The following is a 20,207-nucleotide window of genomic DNA, read 5'->3' as shown; positions in this document are numbered from 1 at the left end:
CTATATTATGTTGCTTCAAGTGCCACCAACCTTGTACGCACCTGATGAAATTCTCAGAACCCCTGTGGATGTCATAAACCAGAAAGGCCTTGGTCTTCACTGTCAGTCCTCAAATGCCACCAACAGGTCAGTGTTTCAGGATACCCCTAATAAGTATGCACGAGAGAGGATGTGAAGACCAAGGCACTAAGGTGTTGTTATTGTTTTTTTTTTCTTTTTTTAAAACTTCATCTCAGTCTTTATCCATTTTAAGGGAAAACCTTCCATCTAGCTCTCATATCCGTTTGAAGAGTTTATGCAGAAAGCCAAGGTAACCTCTTCCCATCCAGTTACAAGTTTCTAGAAACCAGGCCATATGCCACTGTTTTACAGTGGTTTCTTAAAGCATTTGAAGATGTGTAATTCTATGGGGAAAACTGGACTACAGATCCCAGCATACTAAAGCTGATCTGAAGGTCACCCTGTGGTTATCACCAGCTATCAACATAGACTGGGAAACTATGAACAGCTGAACTTTAAAAAGTATTTTCCGTATGCAAAAATATGAAAGATGTGTTTTCATTCCAAAACCAAGAATCTCTCTTTTTGGCTGTTTCAATAGAGTGATTTGAAAGTCCTTAGAGCCACCAAGTCATTAGCAATCTCTACCAAAAAGACATGCCAACAACCCTCTCCCCAAGCCCCCTTTTTTTTTTACTTGAAAAGAAAAAGTACAAATGAAATTAGTTGCCAAGATGGCATCATTTATTTCTTGCATGGGGTGCTGTGTGAATGAATATTTTGTGCCAATTAAGAAATACCACACTTGCAAGGGTATCCCAAAGGGGGCCTTTCCAAAGCCATCGCCAACCCTCCCAGAGGCAGGTAACCAACCACAGCTCCTAAATCCTTCTCTACTTTTTTTGTTAATGCATTTTTGAAAACATAAAAAAACTAGTCACCAGCATTGCATTGTACTTGCAGAAACAATACTGTACATTGCATAAAAAGTAATTCTGGAGGGTGCTCTATGGCCCATTCTCCACAATGCGCGTGCGTTCACACTCACACACACACACACACACACACACACACACACACAATCACTACCTGCATCGTCTCTTCCTCCTCACGCACACACACTCAATCCAGCTACATCCCCGTCGTGCTTAAGCATGTAAAATTCAACAAGAGTTAAATGCCTTTCCTCTCTTACCCCTACCAAATAAAAATAAATGAACAAAAACGTGTACAGGAAGAACTGTACAGATCAAACAAATCCTAAAAGTCTCCCAAAAGTGTTTGCACAAGACTCTCACAAAATCATCCTGTGAAACTTGAACATATGCTGGTTCTCTCTAGTGTCAAAAAGTGTGTTTTGAATTGTTTACCTAGACAACTATCACTGTTGCCTTTAACACAAGCCTCTTTCTTGGCCATGATTATCCTAGTTGACTGAGGGACTCACTTCCTTTTCTCCTTCTGCAACAGAACACATTTCATTGGTTTTAAGGACGGTGGTTACTGGTGCACTACCACAGTTTGCAAGAGCTGAATTTTTTTTCTACTCTCCAGATAATATACAATTGCCACTGTGATTTTTGGCTCAGCAAAACAGTTCAATTTCCTTTCTTTTTACAGTAATGTGATATGGTGGTCTTAAAGATGGTTGACCCTGCCATATGGAACCTTCACACCTTTAACTCGGTGACCAGAACTTTGGAAGTACAGGAATATGTAAAAAAATCAATTCAAATCAAAGCTATCAAATCACTGTACTTTGGGTAAAATGGTAAAGAATTTAACACCATGTCAGACTGAAACACCAGCTTCAAACAGGGTGATACACTAATGGGAGTACATATCCATATATGAGCATCTAATTGAATTACTTTTGCATATATGAATACATATATAATATGAGCATCATTGTAAATCATTCTAAATATTAGAACCATGAAATGGAGCATTTTTGTATTTCATCAGTACAAAATGGTCAAAATCCTTCTTTAAAAACAGGGAAAGCTCCATGCAATGCTACAAGAGCTCATAAAGTTCAGAAGCTGGAACAGTCAGCATTCACTGGATTGAATACGGGGCAGAACAGTACTTGCTCCCCCCTCCAAGGGGACCATGGGGGTGGGCGCAGCCAGCCACACTCTCCTGTCCATTCTCTTACACAGTGCTGCTGCTTTACCTCATCACAGTAGTGTAGCCACAGGTGGGCCTGGGTGGGCCTAGGGCTCAGGCCCACCCAACAGTAGCACACATTTAGCGGTAGCTGGTGGGGATCCCAAGTTCCGCCAGCTGAAGATTCCCCCTGATGGTAACAAAAATGCTACTCTCCGTGATACCAGTACCTGCGCATGCTTAGTTTTTAGCGCATGCCTGCTGCAGACTGCCAAGGTGAAAAGAAGTGTTTTCCTGCCAGCTGAGATATTTGTTGGTGGTGGTGGGGGCAGAACACTTGGTGCCCACCTACTTCTTGCCTAGGCCCACCCAAAATCTGTCTCATCACTTCTTTTGCTAAATCTTTCTGGATTCTTAGACCAAATATGTTCCCCTTCCCCAGTCTGGCACTTTATTCTCTCTCCTACCTTCTTTATCAGGTCTGACTTTCCCCCTCCCCTACTCCCCATAAAGCAAAGACCCATATTCAGTTTCAGCCAGAGGTCCTTTACTGACCAAGGACTATAAACAAAGTATGCCTACAGTTCAAATTTTCAGTGGAGGAATACTGCAAATGCCAGGGAGGAACTCTCTGGCATTAGAAGAAGAATACATTACAAATTTCATTCTATACATTCAATAATTATTATTTTTAATTAAAAAGGAAGGAACCTAGCAGATTCCTGCTCTTGCTCTGGGTCTATGCTCACTGATTATCCTTAAGACATGAAAAATATATTGTTAAAAGACTGATCATACTTACTACAGGGAAAGTTAATGTCTTTTTTTGTTTGTTTCAAATAATAAAAAGCAAACAGAATTAAATCAACATGATTTTCTGCTTCTCAGCTGCTCTCTGAGATCTCCTCCTCAACCTAATGCCAAACTTTTAATGGGATGTGAAGCATGACTAGTATGCATATACAGTCAACCCCCTACCCCAAACAGAAATGAATTAAGAAAAAAATAGACCCAAACCAGGATTCTGATTGGTTATAGATTATTTGTGTTTAAATGAGTTACACATGCAGACAAAACTGCATATATATATATTCACACTGTTTATATTAAAAGTTCACTGGAAGACATACTTGAGGGGAGAGAATATCACCCATAAGCACTGAGGACAGGGATGTGCATGAATTTCACACCCAAAGCAAAAAGTGCAAAAATTGGAGTGTTCACCATTGTGAATATAATTTGTGAAAACAAAATACCCACTTCCCCACTTAATCGTGTACCTTGGATTCACGGATGCATGTTTTGAACGACCAGTTCATTTTGCAGTCCATTTCACTAGTGTTCACCCTAAATTGTGTAGTTTCCACAGTTCTGCTATGTTCCACTGCGCTTTCACCAGATGTTCACTGTTTGCATGATAGATTTTGCATGTGATTGTGTGGGAAATGTTTTTGGCAATAAAGCTGGCAAATGCCAAGTCCTCAGAAATCAATTATCTTTGCTTGGTGAAAAATGTATTTTTCACACATCCTTAGGGAAAAAAGGGCGAGTGAAAGGGTGGTCTGGAATCCAAAATGGCCAGATGAAAATAAAAAGATCTCCCCATCCCACTCAAAAATGGAAAAAGTATGGACTCTTTTGGGCTTCACAGTCAAATTAGGACACACGGTGAGTGTCCTTTTCAAAGAAAGCCCGTCCCATTTGTGAAGGAGAGTTTCATAAACATTATGTACATGCAATATTAAAGTCTGAGGTTCTTGTGTATGAGATGTTGTAGTTAAAGAGTTTCTGCATTCATGACAGCCTTATAGGAAGCCCTGTAGAGTAAGGTGAAATTAGGCCTTACCTGCTAATTTTCTTTCCTCTAGATCCTCCAGACTGTTCAAGACGCTTAATAATAAAAATGAAAGCTGGAATTTAGTATTTTCTCAGTCTCCCTCTGCTGGTAGGAGTGCATAACCCAAGCGTCTTGAACGGTCTGGAGGATTGCTGAGGAAGGCGTCCTTTTACAAAGGTGTGCTAAACACTATGGGTGTCTCTAGCATTTATAGCTTATTTTTAGCATGTGCTAAAAATGCTAGCCCGCCTTTGTAAAACGACCCCTGAATGCACTATTTTTACACCACTGTGTGTATGACTATTCACTGAAGAAACATGGGCGTAGAAAAATTCTCAGTATGGCCACGCAAACATGAATATTATGGGTTTCCTTCTTTTTCTTCTCTGTAGCAGGAAAAACAGGTCTGGGATTTTAGGGATTTTTCAAATTTTGATAACGAAAGCAAACATTTGGGCTTATATGGGAGAAGGGGCTAGGATTACTGACACAATGAATTGTCAGAGCTATCAACCCTGGAATATATAGTGATCATCTGCTGTCCTGGTTTTGTAATTTGTTGAAAAACTACATAATTCTAAGTTGTATATAGAAAATACACACACATATACACATACACACACACACACACAGCCAGGACTGCCTGAACTGTTTTTACCTAATCACCACACCTCTCTGTCCTGCCATACACCCCTCCAAGATGAAAATCACCTTCAAAAGACCAGTCTAATGTCCCATGGAGAGGTCTTCAAACTGAGCCTGCAGTCAACTGGGGGAGGGGGGCATCCTTTTGGCCAAAATTAGCCAGCATTGTTAATTCCTATTTGACAACCCAAGTTGCATACCAGGAATAGAGATTCTGGGTCAATGACACATCATGACCTTCTCCACAGCTAAAAGGCCTACTAAAATTGTTGCCAAGTCCAAAACATTTGAAAATAGGAGCCACATGACCAAAGCACTGGTTGGAAATACAGGAAGTTCCAATGCAATATTACAAACCAGATGGAACAAAAACAAGCCCTTAGCATTAATAAGTGTCTTTATGATGGCATAAGTATCCTTCCCCTTTTTTTCTAAATAGAAGTCAGTTCATGCAATTATTTCTGTGCAGTGATTATTAAAGTTAATATTTACTTTCAGAACGCAAGGCACATTATGTGGTATAAAATTTCGTGCAAATTAGGAAGATGATATTTTAAGGGGTTTTTTGTCATTTTTTTCTTTTTTTTTTCCCCTTTATTTTAATAGGGTGGTGTGTGAGTTGGGGATCTTAGAAAAAAGGTATGCCAGTAATACAGTCAGCCATGCACAGATCAGCCAGTGGCCGATTGGTTCAGCTTGGGTCACATAAATTCCGGTCCAAAGCACCATGCAATTTTCTTTTATTGTTGATTTTGGCTGTAGTATTTTTTTCTGTTTATGATTTGTTCCATCAGCTCCCTGAATGAGTTTGCTTGGATGTACAGTCCCCCGAGCAAGTAACTGGTGAATGGTGAGGGATGGCTACTGAGAGAAACAGCAGCAGCAGCATGAAACACAACTCCAGGAGAAATGTAGAGGCAGTTCCAAGAGGAATTTTGAAACTTCCAGCAGCAGCCTTAAAAGTCTTTTTCACAAATCTCAGCTGCTGGATTAGTATAACACACCGAAGTTAGGTTTCTTGACCCCCAATTCCAGTTTCTGAAGACCAGAAGACGGGGAAAGGGGGAAGGAGGGGAGAGGCGGTCTCAGGGGGAACTGAGGTGCTATGGATCTGTGATATAACATGAAAAACCTCAGCTACATTAGTGATATCTCCCAGATTTGTGAAAACAGTCCCTTCATATTGATGATAGGAATCTTTTAAAGCATTTCTAGAAAAAAGAAAGCATACCAAGGGATTTTCAGTAGCAACAATAACCAGCTAAGAGACAGGTATTTTGTTAGTTGTGACCTAATTTGGATTTAAAGGGTATGAGTAACAAAAAAGGACCACTCCATGCAGGGACAAATTATTCCCTTCTGCTTGCCTGCAATCCATCCCCCACCCTTCTAGATCTTTCTCCTAGATTTGAGGAGCTTATGCTTAAAAGAGGGGAACAGGGAGAGGAAAAAGGAGGTGCGTGGAATGGTGGATGAAAGCTGAACCCTTTCCCCTCAAAAAACACTGTTTTGGAGTGCACTAGGAGAAATTCACTTTTCTTTTGCCTCCTGGAAGGAACAATATTCTCTTGCTCTGGGCTCAGTAAGACCAGAGAACTGATACCAGCCACTGCAGAATGCACTGGGAAGAATCCAGTGAAAACTGGTCTAGAATCCCTCTCCTGATGAAGAGTTATTGTAAGGCATCCAAGAAACTACAACCTCAGGATGGCTTAAAAGCTGACATTTGGCTTTCCTGTTCTTTCTTTGTAACCCCCCCTCCCCCAACTCTTCTCCTGTTAGTAGCACATTTCCACTACCCAGCTGAAATGTGCTATGCCATCATGCTAAGAGTTGATGGGTGCTACCTGTGGGACATCTGAACTTCAGGGTGGGATTTTTCTTTTCATTTGCCCCTCCTCCTTGGTCTCCTTGAAAGAGGCAGAGGTGTAAACCCAGTAGTCTGACAACTTGAAACAATAAAGACCCCAGAGGCACTCAGCAGCTCATGGCTGGGAAGAAGATTGAAGACTTCGAGTAAGTCACCAGTTTACAGGCTGAATTCTTCATAGGAGGTGGGTCAGAGAGAAAATGAAGACAGGACTTGGTTTAGTTGGCATGGTGATTCCACTCAGCATTTACTGTTTCTGATTTCTGACAGTTGAAATGCTCCAGAAACCTTTGGCTTCAAGAAGGGCCAAAGAATGAGAAATAATAAACCGACTCCACTGGCTTATGCAGTTTCTTTATAGCACCACTTCTGCTGAGGTGATACAAGCCAGTGGTGGTCTTTGCTGTGGTATAACTTACCACTATATATGCACTTATAAATTACAGCTATTTGGAACCTTGGATCCAAATTTTGTCGCCTCCCTCTTCTCACTTGTCCAACAGACAGGTCTCAATATGAGGGTCTAGCAGAACAGAAGATGACAAGGCCACTTCCGGGTATGTGTTTGTTGTGAGGGGGGGAGGGGACACCTCCAAATCCTTGAGAGCATCCAAGGGGAAAGGAAGAATTTGTACACACCACTACTTCCCTGACATCTCCTGGCAAGCTCCCGTGGGAAGCAACCACTGTCTACTGCCCCCACCCACAATAGCAGATTTCACAAATCTGCCAGATGATTTTTGGTCTGTGCCTGTGAGCAGATGACTTCTAGAGATGCAGACACCTCTCAGAGCACAGAGTACAAAATTCAGGCACTTAAATCCATGAAGAATGAGCAAATTTAAGCGAGGCACAATTTATAAAGAGCACATGGGATTAAGATGCATGGATATAGGTGACCTACGGCCCTAGAGAAGGGACTACAAAGTGAATCCAAAAATGTATGGTGGATGCACATTGTGACTGAGCAAAATCATTTCAGGCTGTCTTTCAAAACACATACGGGCTCACTGCTGTTTCTGCTCTATCAACACAGAGCGTGGTGACTGGGAGAAGGGTGGGGAGAACAAGCATGCTGAAAAAGATCAAAAGTACTTCTAGAAGCTTCACCATCTTGCCGTGCCTTGAACTTAACGTATCATTAAATTGGTCGTCCTGATTTTAAGTGCCAAAGCAAGGCATTAGGATAGTCAAATCTGGCATTACGGAAAACCAGGACTACAACCCAGAGAATGCTCAGGGCTGGACCAAACTGCTGCTCCACAACTCCTACAGTGATGTCTTACCTGCCCATGGAAAATGCCAGGTGGAAGGACATTTGAAATGTACTAAAACTTCCATCAACCTTAAAGACAATAGACGTGGAATGAGGGAGGGACATGGAGATGCCAAGGGAGAGGTTTACCTTTGGAACCTGCCTTTTTTTTAAAAACCTTATCCACACTCCTCCCCTCTCCCTGTACACTCTGGACTTCAATCTCCTTCCTTCTCTCTCTTAGAAGGTTATGTCTACATTAGATGCACTGCACTGTGAGATTATAGTCACATCTTTTTGAGTGACTCTAGCAAAATTCCTCGTAACCCGAGGGTGTGGTCAGAATTTATTTCGACTAGTGGGTTCCCCAGATAGTCTATGTACAATGTACAGACTCAGAAAGGACAATCCACTCAGCAGCAGATTTTTGAAGCAGGCCTAAGGCCTTGTCCGAGTAAGACCACACAAATGGGCCTGAAACACCTTTAAAAATGATTGTTTCTGTGCAAATCTATACTAACATTTCAATACGGTGAGCATGCAAGATTTGTTCAGGTGGCCGAGTACATTCCTGACTGGTATAGTCCAAGTTCATGCCTGGCCACTACATGTCTGATTGACTTAGCAACTCCTTTCTTTAAAAAAGGAAAACAAAAATGGAACCTTGATTCTTAAAAATAATGACACACTTGACTCTTCTTTTTCTCACTGTTTTTTTTCTTAAAGTGCATGTTCCTATAAAAATATGCAATATTATGGACGCTGTCCCTAGCTTCAGCGCCTCTGTGTACAGGCACATAGACTGCTCGTCACTTGTACGAGCTTAACCTCTCTGCTTTCCTCTCTTTCCCTCCACTGAAACCTGGGGATGATCTGACCTGGCATGAGACTGCAGGTTTCATCCCAGGCTATATCATATTCTGAAAAAAAAACAAGAGACGGAGAAAGTGCACTAAGTTCATGGAAAAATGGAATTCAGTCCAAACACATTCCCCTCCATCCCCGCCCGACCCTATCTTGATCATCTGCGTGGATTCTGTCCACTGGTCCAGAACCACCAACATGTATTAAAAGAATTTGAGACTCGCATGCCTTAAAAAAAATTAATAATAAAAATGAAAGCCGGAATTTAGAAAAGTCTGTACCTGCATCATGTTCGAGACACTGAATGAAGACTCCTGGTGCTAAGTTCGTAGGAACTATAGACGGAATTTGGGGCAGGGAGTTAGGATAAAAGAAAATACAATCAAAAAAGTCCCTGTTTTCTGTTTAGCCTTAAATGGTTCACCATTCTTTAGAACAGCTATCTAGTGCTACATTATATATAGTCACACATTTGTTTTGCTACATTTAAATGATTATTTTCCTCTGTACCAATTTAGCATATGGGATTTAGAAAACAATGAAGATAATAGAAAAGAGATGCTCTTATTGGTTTCTGCCAGTTCTCCAAATTGCACATGACCGAGCACATCTGGCAGACTAATAAAGAACCAAATCACATGATTACAGGAGCCTGCATGGATCTAGGCTTTCAAACTATTTTTTTTTCTCTTTTGGTTTGAATTCCAAAACTCCTTGATACTTTATGCTTGAAGCTTGGAGGAGTGAGTTACAAATAACTTTCATTGTCTGTGTCTCTCACATAGGCTCTTAAAAAACCCAGGAGGCCCCCGCCCCCCCCCCCCCCCCCAGCATCTGCTCCTGTGGATAAAGGCCAGCATAGGCCTGCCCAAGAGCAGACAGAGAGACTAAATCGCTTCAAAACAGTGTTTTGTGCGAAGAATATGTGAGGTGAGGGTTAGGTGTGCTGTGGCCTCAGCAGGGGGAATCTATAAATGTGTGGGATAATATAAGCCACCTTGAATTGACAGGTGAGTGTTAAAATATTTATCAGCTCCATTCATTGTAATATTAACCTATCCCTTGCCATTTCCTGCAGGCTTCAGGTGCCAAGTGAGGTGTACACAGATTCGAAGAGCTAGACCCAATATCCCTCCCTTTTAACATTTTTACAGTTTCCTTCCCCTGAGGCGCTGCAGCAAAACACCATAAAATATACCAACCCTACCAGTCATAAGAGAAATTTTAACAGGGGTTAAGGAGTGGTATTCAGTATTTTTTTCTTTTAACTATCACCTTACCGCATCGTATTTGTAGACCTATGAGAATGAATGATTAAAAAAAAAAATTACAAATCTCTCCTTCAAAATTCCACCAACATCCCTGACTCTGTCGTGCTGAATGGTGTCAGTTCTTACTTCCCAACACACAACCTAAGACTGTACATGCAGGTAATATTTAAAAAATACACACATATGATTTAAAAAAACGCATCCGATCATGAAGTAAAGGCCTGTTACACATCTCATTTCATGCTAGGAGATGAAGGTCTATTATATGTGTGCCTCCTTCCATCCCCACTTTAAATGCTCCCATATCTGTCCCTGTACTTGGATGGGGAAGGGGAGAGGGTAGGACTGAAAGGTTCATAGTAGCACAAATGAATATTGATTTAAATGAAGGCTGGTGTAAATTTGTTCTTTACACTCATACGAAGCCAAAAAATTAAAATAAAGAGGATTTTTGCATATACAACCCTTGGAGAATCCGCGGGAGAGCTCCGGCGGCTGGAAGAAATCACTGCAATGAGTTGCATTAAGTCTCCGGCTAAGGCGGTGAGAGAAAGCCATAGTGTTTCCAGCAATAATTTTTTTTTTTTTTTTGCTTTTCCACCTTGCTTCGCTGTGATTCATTTATATTTTCTCTTTAGCGAAGAGGAAGAAAAAATAATATATGTGTTCGACCTCGCCTCTGGATCTCCTCTCTTCCCATCCACAGAGCTGCTGCAGGCCACAGCTGCAAGATAAGTTTGCCACTGGATGGTTTGTAGTCTGTCTCACCTGCAGTCTTTCGTTCCCCATGGCTGCCCATTTCAGGTTTGTTGTTGTTGTGGTGGTGGTTTGTTTCCTCTTTATGAATTTTATCTTTTTCTTCTCTGGCAGGGCTGTTTTCCCGGAACACAAGAGAAGGGAGACTTGGGAAGAGAGGGGGTGCCGGGGGGGTGGGGAGCTGTCGGTTAACCCAGGTACCAAGACTGCAGAAAACAAGGAAGAATATAAACATAAAGTTATTCTGATTCCCTGCGTGGAGAAAAAAAGCTTTTTTTTCAGTAAAGAAGTGAGATCAAACAATTTGTTTAACATAAAAACTAGAATTTCTCTATGATGTAATAAAGAAACTAGGAATGTCAAACTTGCTCATTCCTAGTTCCTTTAATACATCATAGAGGAGTTCTAGTTTTTGTGTTTGTATTGAACCTAATCTCTTTTAGATAAGACTCATTTTCAGATAAGCTCAGGGAGAAAATAAAGTGGTACATTTTGAAATTCTATATACTAAGACAACAATTGTATGTACTTTTTACTCCAAGGACTTTAGTTTCTTAGTTTCTCTCTCTCTCAACTTTGTTTTGATATACTGCCTCTTTTGAAGCACAAATCAAGGTGGTTTACATATACCTATGCAGGTACTTGCACTGTCCCTGGTGGGCTCACAATCTTAAGTATACTGTACCTGGGGCAATGGAGGGCTAAGTGACTTGCCCAGGGTCACACAGAGCTGCAGAGGGAATTTAACCTGGTTCCCCAGGATCTTAACCCACTGCTGACCATTAGGTAGCAATGGGAATTGAACCTGGTCTCCCAGGTCCGCAACCCACTGCACTAACCATTAGGCCACTCCTCTGCTCTTAGAAACATCCTGAGAAAAATGTCACATGGTGGTCCTCAACTTTGTGGTTGAATTCTGCTGAAAGTCCACATGAAGATTTTAAAATGCAATTTATATCTGTAGACTTCCTCTCTCTCTCTCTTCTCCTCTCCCCACTACTTTGGTACATCTTTCCCCACCACAGATCAGGACTGAGTGGCAAAGCAATTATCAGAACTGGGGCTAGAGTGTTAATATCCTAAAAGTGCCCATTTGTCTCTTAAGAAAGTTCACGTGGTCAGCTTGGGAGCCGGTGTAAGCATATATTGTTGAAATATGCACACAGTATTTCATAACCTGCAAGTATGCTTCATGACTCTGTCCAAACTTCTCCCTCGGGTACTGTAAAAATACGTGCTGTCTTTTCACCATATTTACTTTTACAAGCGGAGTAATTTTTGACAAGCCTTTTATGTACCTACAAAGGGTTTATGTGCAAAATATCCTTTACAAATTACCCCACAGAGCAGGAGTACTCAAACCTGGGCCTGGGTATACACAGGTCAGTTGGGTTTTCAGAATATCCCTAATTATGCATGATAGAGATTTGCATGCCTGTCACCTCCATTATATGCAAATCTCTCCATGCATAATTAGGGATACCTTAAAAATCCGACTGGCCTGAATGTGTACTTTTCTTTGTTAACAATTGTTTACCAGGTGCTGAATTCTTAGTCGTCCCCTCCCCCCCTTCATTTTGGTTGTTTAAAAAGCAAAGGCAAATAGAACAGACCTGAGCAGGAAAATCTGAGGGTTCTGTCTTGCTGTGTCTCCAGTGCTATTGAGGTTAACTCTCCTGGGACCCAGGGGTTAGATCAGGTCTCTGCTCTCAGCCAGTGGATGGCTTCTAATTTGCTGGTTTCCTGTATGATCACTAGCTAGCTCCACTTGCAGGGGACCAGGCTGGGTGCTCCCAGCCCACAGGCACTTGTGCATGGCATAAGGGAGGGCTCTGGTGTGGTTGAAGGACTGTTATTTTGCTGAAGCTTCAAAGGTCTGAAGGAGAGGTTTACAAGCAAGGCATCCTTCCCCATTAGCACTCCCCTTTCCCTCCCTGGGCTGGCAGAAGGAGCAGCTTGTCTGCTGAGGAGATAAACGTCAAGAGAAAAGATAGAAGAGAATAAAGGAAGGGAAACCAAGGAAAATTTTCCAAAAGATCTAAGGAGGGCACAGGTGTACAGTCTGTGCTGTAAGGTTATGTAGCACCAGGCAGAACAGTCTCTGGACAAAATGGCATTCTGAGAAGGTGTTGCTTTCAGTGTCCCTTTCTCTCTTGGGCTGGCATGCTTGAAGTCTCACAAACTGATTCAAAAGGGCAGTGTGGTGCCCTCCTCGGCTAGTGCCCTGTTCATCCACATCTATGGTTGTTCCAGCAGTGAGACTATAGGCTGACAATCCCATCCTGGTGCACTTTGGTATCTGCCGCAGTGCTGGTATTAGTGGGTAGCATCAGGAAATATAAATATCTGCAGCCTTGTAAAATGATTGACTGGTGAGAGGTTGGCTGTACTATTTTTATTATTAGAAGATCTTTTTATTACATTTTGTAAAGATTAGGTATCAAGAGTATACAAGACTGAGAACTGATGAACCCCACCCGTTATCTTCCCTTTGAGCAATACATCAGAAAATGATATTAACAGATACAACTATCATCATAATATTGGTTTAGGATCATTGGCAGTACCATTTTTTTTTTAAATGCCGGCTGTGGGGTGGAAGCAAGCTCACTTCTTTCTTGTCCCATTTGTATCTGGTCATCCTTAGATGGAGTATGACACGTGGATGGGCATAATCAAAAGGGGCGGCCAAGTTTTCCTAAGGACGTCCTCACAGGACGTCCTGGTGAAGGGGCGGGGAAACCTGTATTATCAAAACAAGATGGGCGTCCATCTTTCGTTTCGATAATACGGTCGGGGATGCCCAAATCACGAAATTTAGGTCGACCTTAGAGATGGTCATCCCTGATTTTCGGCGATAATGGAAACCGAGGACGCCCATCTCAGAAATGACCAAATCCAAGCCATTTGGTTGTGGGAGGAGCCAGCATTCATAGTGGACTGGTCCCCCTGACATGCCAAGACACCAACTGGGCATCCTAGGGAGCACTGCAGTGGACTTCAGAAATTGCTCCCAGGTGCATAGCTCCCTTACCTTGTATGCTGAGCCCCCCAAAACCCACTCCCCACAACTGTACATCACTACCATAACCCTAAGGGGTGAATGGGGGTACAGTGGGTTTCTGGTGGGTTTTGAAGGGCACACATTTACCACCACAAGTGTAACAGGTAAGGGGGGGATGGGCCTAGGTCCGCCTGCCTGAAGTGCACTGCACCCACTAAAAGTGCTCCAGGGACTTGCATACTGCTGTCATGGAGCTGGGTACGATATTTGAGGCTGGCATAGAGGCTGGAAAAAATATTTAAAAAAAATTTTTTTTGAGGGTGGGAGGGGGTTAGTGACCACTGGGGGAGTAAGGGGACGTCATCCCCGATTCCCTCCGGTGGTCATCTGGTCATTTAAGGCACATTTTTGTGGCTTGGTCGTAAGAAAAAAAGGACCAGGTAAAGTCATCCAAGTGTTCATCAGGGATGCCCTTCTTTTTTCCATTATCGGTTGAGGACGCCCATGTGTTAGGCATGCCCCAGCCTTCGCTATGCCGCCGACACGCCACCATGAACTTTGGTTGTCCCCGCGACGGAAAGCAGTTGAGGATGCCCAAAATCGGCTATACTGATTTGGGCGACCCTGTGAGGATGCCCATCTTGTGATTTGTGTCGAAAGATGGGCGTCCTTCTGTTTCAAAAATAAACCTGTTGGGGACTCACTGGAGGAAGGTATCATTGAGGTATTGAGTTCCTGTGATCCTGGGTTTGGGGGGAGAGAAGGGAATTGGACACAGTGGAGGAACTCAGAAGAATCCTTCTTCAGGGGTCTTGGAGGACCCTTGATTCTGGATTTTGCGGGGGGGGGGGGGGTGTTGGCGATAATGGAAGGGACTCAGAAGGATCCTTCTTCATTGGGTTGTAGGGGTGATGTCAGAACTCGGAAGCCCCTTAAGTCTTTGGGTGGGGGATGGGGATTAATGAGGCTTGGAGACTCTTTCTTGGATCTTAGGGTGGGGGTTATATTGGGGCACAGAGGCCCCTTCTTACTGCTAGGGATTTTGGTGGCAGTGCATGGGAAACTGAGGCTCAGAGACACCTTTTTCTTGGGGGGGGGGGTGGAGGGAAGGACAGATTTTTGCCTCATAGGCATTCTGCATGTTGTGCTGGGAAGGAGTGGAGGAATTCCTTCACCAAGTGACCCTTTCAGTTTGGGTCAAATTACACAGGAAATTTCGAACCACAGCATGGCTGCAAAGAATTTAACATCTTGTCCGAGACAGACATAACATTTTTGACCTTTACCAGGTGCACATTATAATAACAGCTGTGGAGCACACACCACTATTTAATATGGGCCCAATGAAGACCCATTTGTGTCTGATGCTCCTTCACTTTCTTTCTGGTGCTATCACATACGAACTAATATATGGGGGGTTAGCATAATGTGTAAAGGCTCTTAAATTCCCACATCACAACTTTGTGAGGGGAGAAGGGTAGGGAACAGGCAATGGATCTGAGGGCTGTCTCTATTGGCATATTAGCAGACTTACTGACTGACCATCACTGTGATGAAAGCAGAGACTCATGGCAAGAAATGGGATTCTCTCATTCCTCTCCTCGCTTGCCCAACCTGTCCCTCAGCCTATTATCCACTCTGAAACCCTCTCTCTCAATCCCTTTCCCATAACTCTCACTACCAGTACAACCCTTTTCCTTTCCATCTAACCCAACAGTCTTTTTTTCTATTCCTTCCTTTCTTATGCTTCCCTAGTACTTTCTCTCCTTCTTCTGGCTGTTTTGTCCTGGTTGGGGTGTGTGTGTGTGTGGGGGGGGGGGGGGGGGGGAGGGGGGAATGGCTACATATGCGATTAAGATAGCGTGGGGTAAGAAGGGCCTGAACATACCACTCCACTTAAACATATCTGGACAAGAAGAACAAAAGCAAAACAAGAAAGCACATCTTTGTTTATTACTCTGGCTTTTCTAGTTTTCTTTTTACTTCTCTAATTCCTTATGTTCCTGCCAGATCTCTTCACTCTTCTCAACAATAACTGTTAACCATTGCTTCTCATAGAAAGGTCTGTCTTGATATCACACAGTGAGGCCCCTTTTTACCACAGCGGGTAAAAGGCTGTCATTGAGGCGAAGGTAAAGGCTCAAGTGGTAACCCGGAGCTACAAAAAAATAGAAAATATTTTTGTAATGCCGGAAGTGGAGCATGCTGGGGGTCAGGGCCGCCAAGGGGGGGGGGGGGCAGGGGAGACAAAATTCCCCAGGCCTCCAAGAGGGGCCCGGCACCGGGGTCAGGCCGCCAGCGCTGCAGTCCCCGGTCTCACCTGCCTGCCTCCTCGGCTCCGGGCCCCCTGCATTCGAAGCGGCAGTCACAGATTGCCTCCCTTCGGGCCTTCCCTCCCTGTGTCCCGCCCTCGCGGAAACCAGAAGTTACATCAGACGAAGCGGGACACAGGGAAGGAAGGCCAGAAGAGAGGTGATCTGTGACTGCCGTTTTGAATGCAGGGGGCCCGGAGCCTTGTAGGCAGGCAGGTGAGACCGGGGACTGCAGCGGCGGGGAGAGCGACGAGGGGCGGCAGCGGCGGTGTGGGGGTCAGAGGCAGGGTGGCCTTGCCCCAGGCCCAGCCTAGTCTCTTGGCGGCCCTGCTGGGGGTAGAAACTACCGCCGGGCTCCTGCGGTAGTTCTGGATAAGCAAAAGGCAAGTCTGTTGTTGCACGCCAACCCTTTAGTAAAAGGGCCCCTTATTGTTTTGAGGCTGCCTTTGGACAAGTTATGCACTATGCAGCCCTTTTACTAAAGGGTTGGTGCCAATCCGGAACGACTAGTTCTCACCCCCAGTGCGCACCATTTCCGGCGCTACAAAAATGATTTTCTATTTTTGAATCACAAGTGTTTACCCAGCAGTAAACGGGCAGCGCTACACACTGCCCAGTTACTGCTGCGTTAGCGCGGGAGCCCTTCCCGCCACCTCAATGTGGCAAGTGGTTAATTTTTTTTTCTTTCTTCACTGCAGAGAGCTAATGGTATGACTTATGTGATTTTTTTGTCACTTTTCCCACATCCTTTTGTATTTTTAAACCAATTTTTAATTAGCTTTAATAAATAATATATGTTGTTGTGTATGTTTCATAATTTCTTTATATTAATTTTACATTTTAGCTAGGATATATAGATTATTTTCTAAAACTATGTACCCGTCTTCTCATTTGTTTTTTTTCTTCTTAATTAAAGGCCAAGCGGCAGTAAAACATGGCCTGCGGTAGTGTTAGCGCATGGAATAGCTGCGCACCAAGGCCACTTTTTACCACGGCAGGAAAAAAGTATTTTTTGTTTTGGTGTCGTTAATGGCCGTATGATAATATCAAAAGCGTGCGGCCAGCTGTGCCCTGTCACCTATTTAGTCAGCAGTAAGGGCTCAAACGCTAACCCGGCGGCAATGCCCGATTACCAAAGGGAATGCCTCCTTCCCGCCCTACCACCACTTAGTAAAAGGGCCCCTTAATTTCTGTAACTGCAACGATTTTTAGTGGAATATGCGATATATATATATCAAATAAACTTGAATCTTGACCCTTGATCAGTCGCCCTCTGGCAACTCTAGTATTTCTAATGAAGGCAGGTGGCAGCCCTGTGAATGAGGAACTGGCACTGGATGGCAAAACTGGGAGGGGGCAACACTAACATTTTTTTTTTTTGGAGATTTTAATCCATCTTCCCAACTCTGGTGGTAGCCAGCTGGCTAATGCCTGAACTAGGTTTTACTGGTACTCCTGCTTCCAGCTGAAGCTGTCTCTAAACACAAAGAGAAGCCCAAGCAACAAACCAATAAATAAAATCATTAAATCCTCTTTTATATTGACTGCAATTACATCCTGAAGCAGGGGTGATGGAAACTTTGCATGTGAGCCCCTGCCTCCTTAATCTGGAAGAGACATGGAAAGCCTAAATCCAGCCACAATCTTTAAAAGGAAACAAATACAAACAACTCAGTTTTGTTTTTCTTCATCTCTTCAGGGAGGAGAGAGACAAGCAGAGGAGCTGCAACTTGCTGAAAGCTGATTAGCTGTAAATCAATACAGGCGGGACGGCCGCTCGGCCCTAGGCCGCTGCTCCATTGTTCTGTTCTTACTGAGCCCCAAGTTCAAGCTACGATGACATCATGTCTGGTTTCCGCTGGCAACCAGACAGCTCAGGCACGACCCTCCCACTGCAAGCTGGCCCACTCCTCCCTCTCTGCCATTTCACAGTCCCTCTTCTCCTGACCCCCCCTCCTCAGCTGAGGCACTGCAGCAAAGGCCATCAGTCAGTCAGAGCTTAGTCCTACCCAGCTGTGCAGATTGGGGTGTGGCTCTGGGGTGTGATGGCTAGTAGAGCCCTGAAATACCTGCTGGAGAAAATCCTGGGATGTGAGCTCAAATCCTGACCCATCCTCCTGTTCTACAACAGGACCGAAGATGAAATACTCACTCTATTCACACAACTGCAATTAAACAGCAATGATTGAGCGAGATTTCTTCCCACTCCCTTGGATAACTCTGTTCGGGCCAGATGCTAGAAAGCTGCTGCTGGGATGTTTCTAACATGCTATATGGGGAGCCATTTGGATGCAAATGAAAATATATAGAAGCTCAAATTGTCTTGATTAATGGGGAAGAAGCAGTGTAGGGTGCTGGATGAAGTGATGAAATACAGTAATTTCATTTGGTCGAGGGATTTCACAGAGACGCACACACATTCTATACTTTTCAGAATTTCCCTACAATCACCACATTCATAATGCAACATGTTCAGGCATCAGACAGTACATATATGTGCTGAACATGGTGCGAGGCTGGGACCTCAACACCTGGAAAAAAGGGAGGGGGAGGTCATCCTGTTTCCTTACTATTTAAAACTCAAAGCTGGGAAGACAGGCTGTAACAGCAAAGCAATATCTACTCAGGAGATTTATGGTGTCATAAGACCTACTGCAATAGCAAAAGGAACCTCTTCCCCTGTCATGCAAATCCAGTTCAGTATGCTCTCGGCATATACCAATGAAAAGGGTTCAGGAAAATTGTGCTGGTGTCAGCATGAGAGAGGAGAGCTCTCATGCTGTGCTGGTGTCAGGTATAGGGAGAGGGGCTCCCTCAGTCTTTGCTAATGTTATGTATAACAAGATGGGCTCCCTCATTCTGTGCTGGTAAGAAGTATAGGGAGAGGGGTCTCTCAGTCTGTGCTGGTGATAGGAACGGGCGAGGGGGGCTCCCTTGTTTTGTTCAGTTAGGGAACAGACTGGGGGCACCAAAAAATTGACAGAAGACTCTGCTCAGGAAGTCTACAGAAAATGAACAGTTTAGGGGCATTGAGGAAATACATTACCCATTTTATTCCCTCTCTATTATCATACACATAATTTGCTTTTCAAGGTGGGTGAAAACTTTAAAGAAAACATTGTTCAACAGCAAAAGAGTGTCTCTGTCTGTGGATTGTAGATTTACGATCATTAGTAATTTAAATACAAAACCGGCATGAATGCAGTGCTGATATTAGACTTGTTGAGCCCCAGGGCAAAAAGTGGGGAGGGGGCCCCAAAGCCCATTCCCATGCTATGCCTTCTTCAGTTTTAGCCATGCTTGAGGCCCTGTGACACAGAGGCTCTGGGCATTCGCTCTGTTTACCACCCCCTAACACCAGCCATGTATGGGTGCAGGGCCAGGGTTTAGGAGTACAAACAGGGCAGTCACCCTGGATCCCCAGGCCTTCCCATAACTGAAGGCCTTCTTACAAATGTCTGCCCTGGGCCCCAGCATGTGGGGATGAGACACTGCTAGGGGTACATTTATAATAATTCATATCATCACTTTCACTTCCAAAAATGATTTCAGATGTATCCATTGGCCAAGTGAAAAATGTGCTTTCTCCCTTGTGACTTTCAGGGCCTGCTGTATTCTTCAGCAGGGCCGCTGAGAGACTAGGCCGGGCCAGGGCCGCCCCGCCCCGCCTCCCCCCGCCCCCGCACTCACCTGCCCGCCTTCACGGCTCCGGGCCCCCTGTATTCAAGGCAGCAGTCGCAGATTGCCTCTCTTCGGGCCTTCCCTCCCTGTGTCCCACCCTCGTCTGATGTAACTTCCAGTTTCCGCGAGGGCGAGACACAGGGAGGGAAGGCCCGAAGGGAGGCGATCTGTGACTGCCGCTTCGAATGCAGGGGGCCCGGAGCTGAGGAGGCAGGCGAGACCGGGAACTGCGGCGCCCGTGGCCTGACCCCAGCGCCGAGCCCCCCTTGGAGGTCCGGGAAATTTTGTCCCCCCTGCCCCCCCTCTCGGCAGCCTGTTCTTCAGCATTGCCAGACCTGCCTCTTTGTTCAGGTCAGCAAAGTCTTCATTTATCTGTCTCTCAGTTCTAAATTATTCTGACTGACATATATAAGACTTTTTTTCACTTATTTTCCCCAAGTATGTTATTAGGAATAATTGTGGACTCAGGGGCGCAGGTTTTGATGACCCCTTCCTGGTGGTTAGAGAAGCAGTGTCTTCTTCTAGATCCATACAGTATGAAGTCTGTAGAACCCACAGTTCACACTACAGGACGCAGTGAGTCTGCAAGGTCACATTCAGAGG

At 44.2% G+C, this 20,207-nt stretch overlaps 1 protein-coding gene across 5 annotated transcripts in view; it reads right to left on the bottom strand.

Moving 5' to 3' along the window:
- Nucleotides 1–4,119: 4,119 nt before the first annotated feature.
- NFIC (nuclear factor I C) overlaps nucleotides 4,120–20,207 on the bottom strand; it is a 284,683-nt gene continuing 268,595 nt past the window's right edge. For 3 of the 5 annotated variants that reach the window (XM_030217304.1, XM_030217302.1, XM_030217303.1), the window contains one exon: nucleotides 4,121–10,813. In XM_030217304.1, the coding sequence (XP_030073164.1) occupies nucleotides 10,796–10,813 (18 nt within the window). In that variant the 3' untranslated portion in view covers nucleotides 4,121–10,795. Of the gene's footprint in view, nucleotides 10,814–20,207 lie in introns of all 5 variants that reach the window. The other 2 variants (XM_030217301.1, XM_030217300.1) reach the window with 1 other exon arrangement.

Source organism: Microcaecilia unicolor, chromosome 11 (genome assembly GCF_901765095.1).
Source record: "Microcaecilia unicolor chromosome 11, aMicUni1.1, whole genome shotgun sequence".
NCBI classification, from domain to species: domain Eukaryota; kingdom Metazoa; phylum Chordata; class Amphibia; order Gymnophiona; family Siphonopidae; genus Microcaecilia; species Microcaecilia unicolor.
This window is presented reverse-complemented; position numbering and strand designations above follow the sequence as displayed.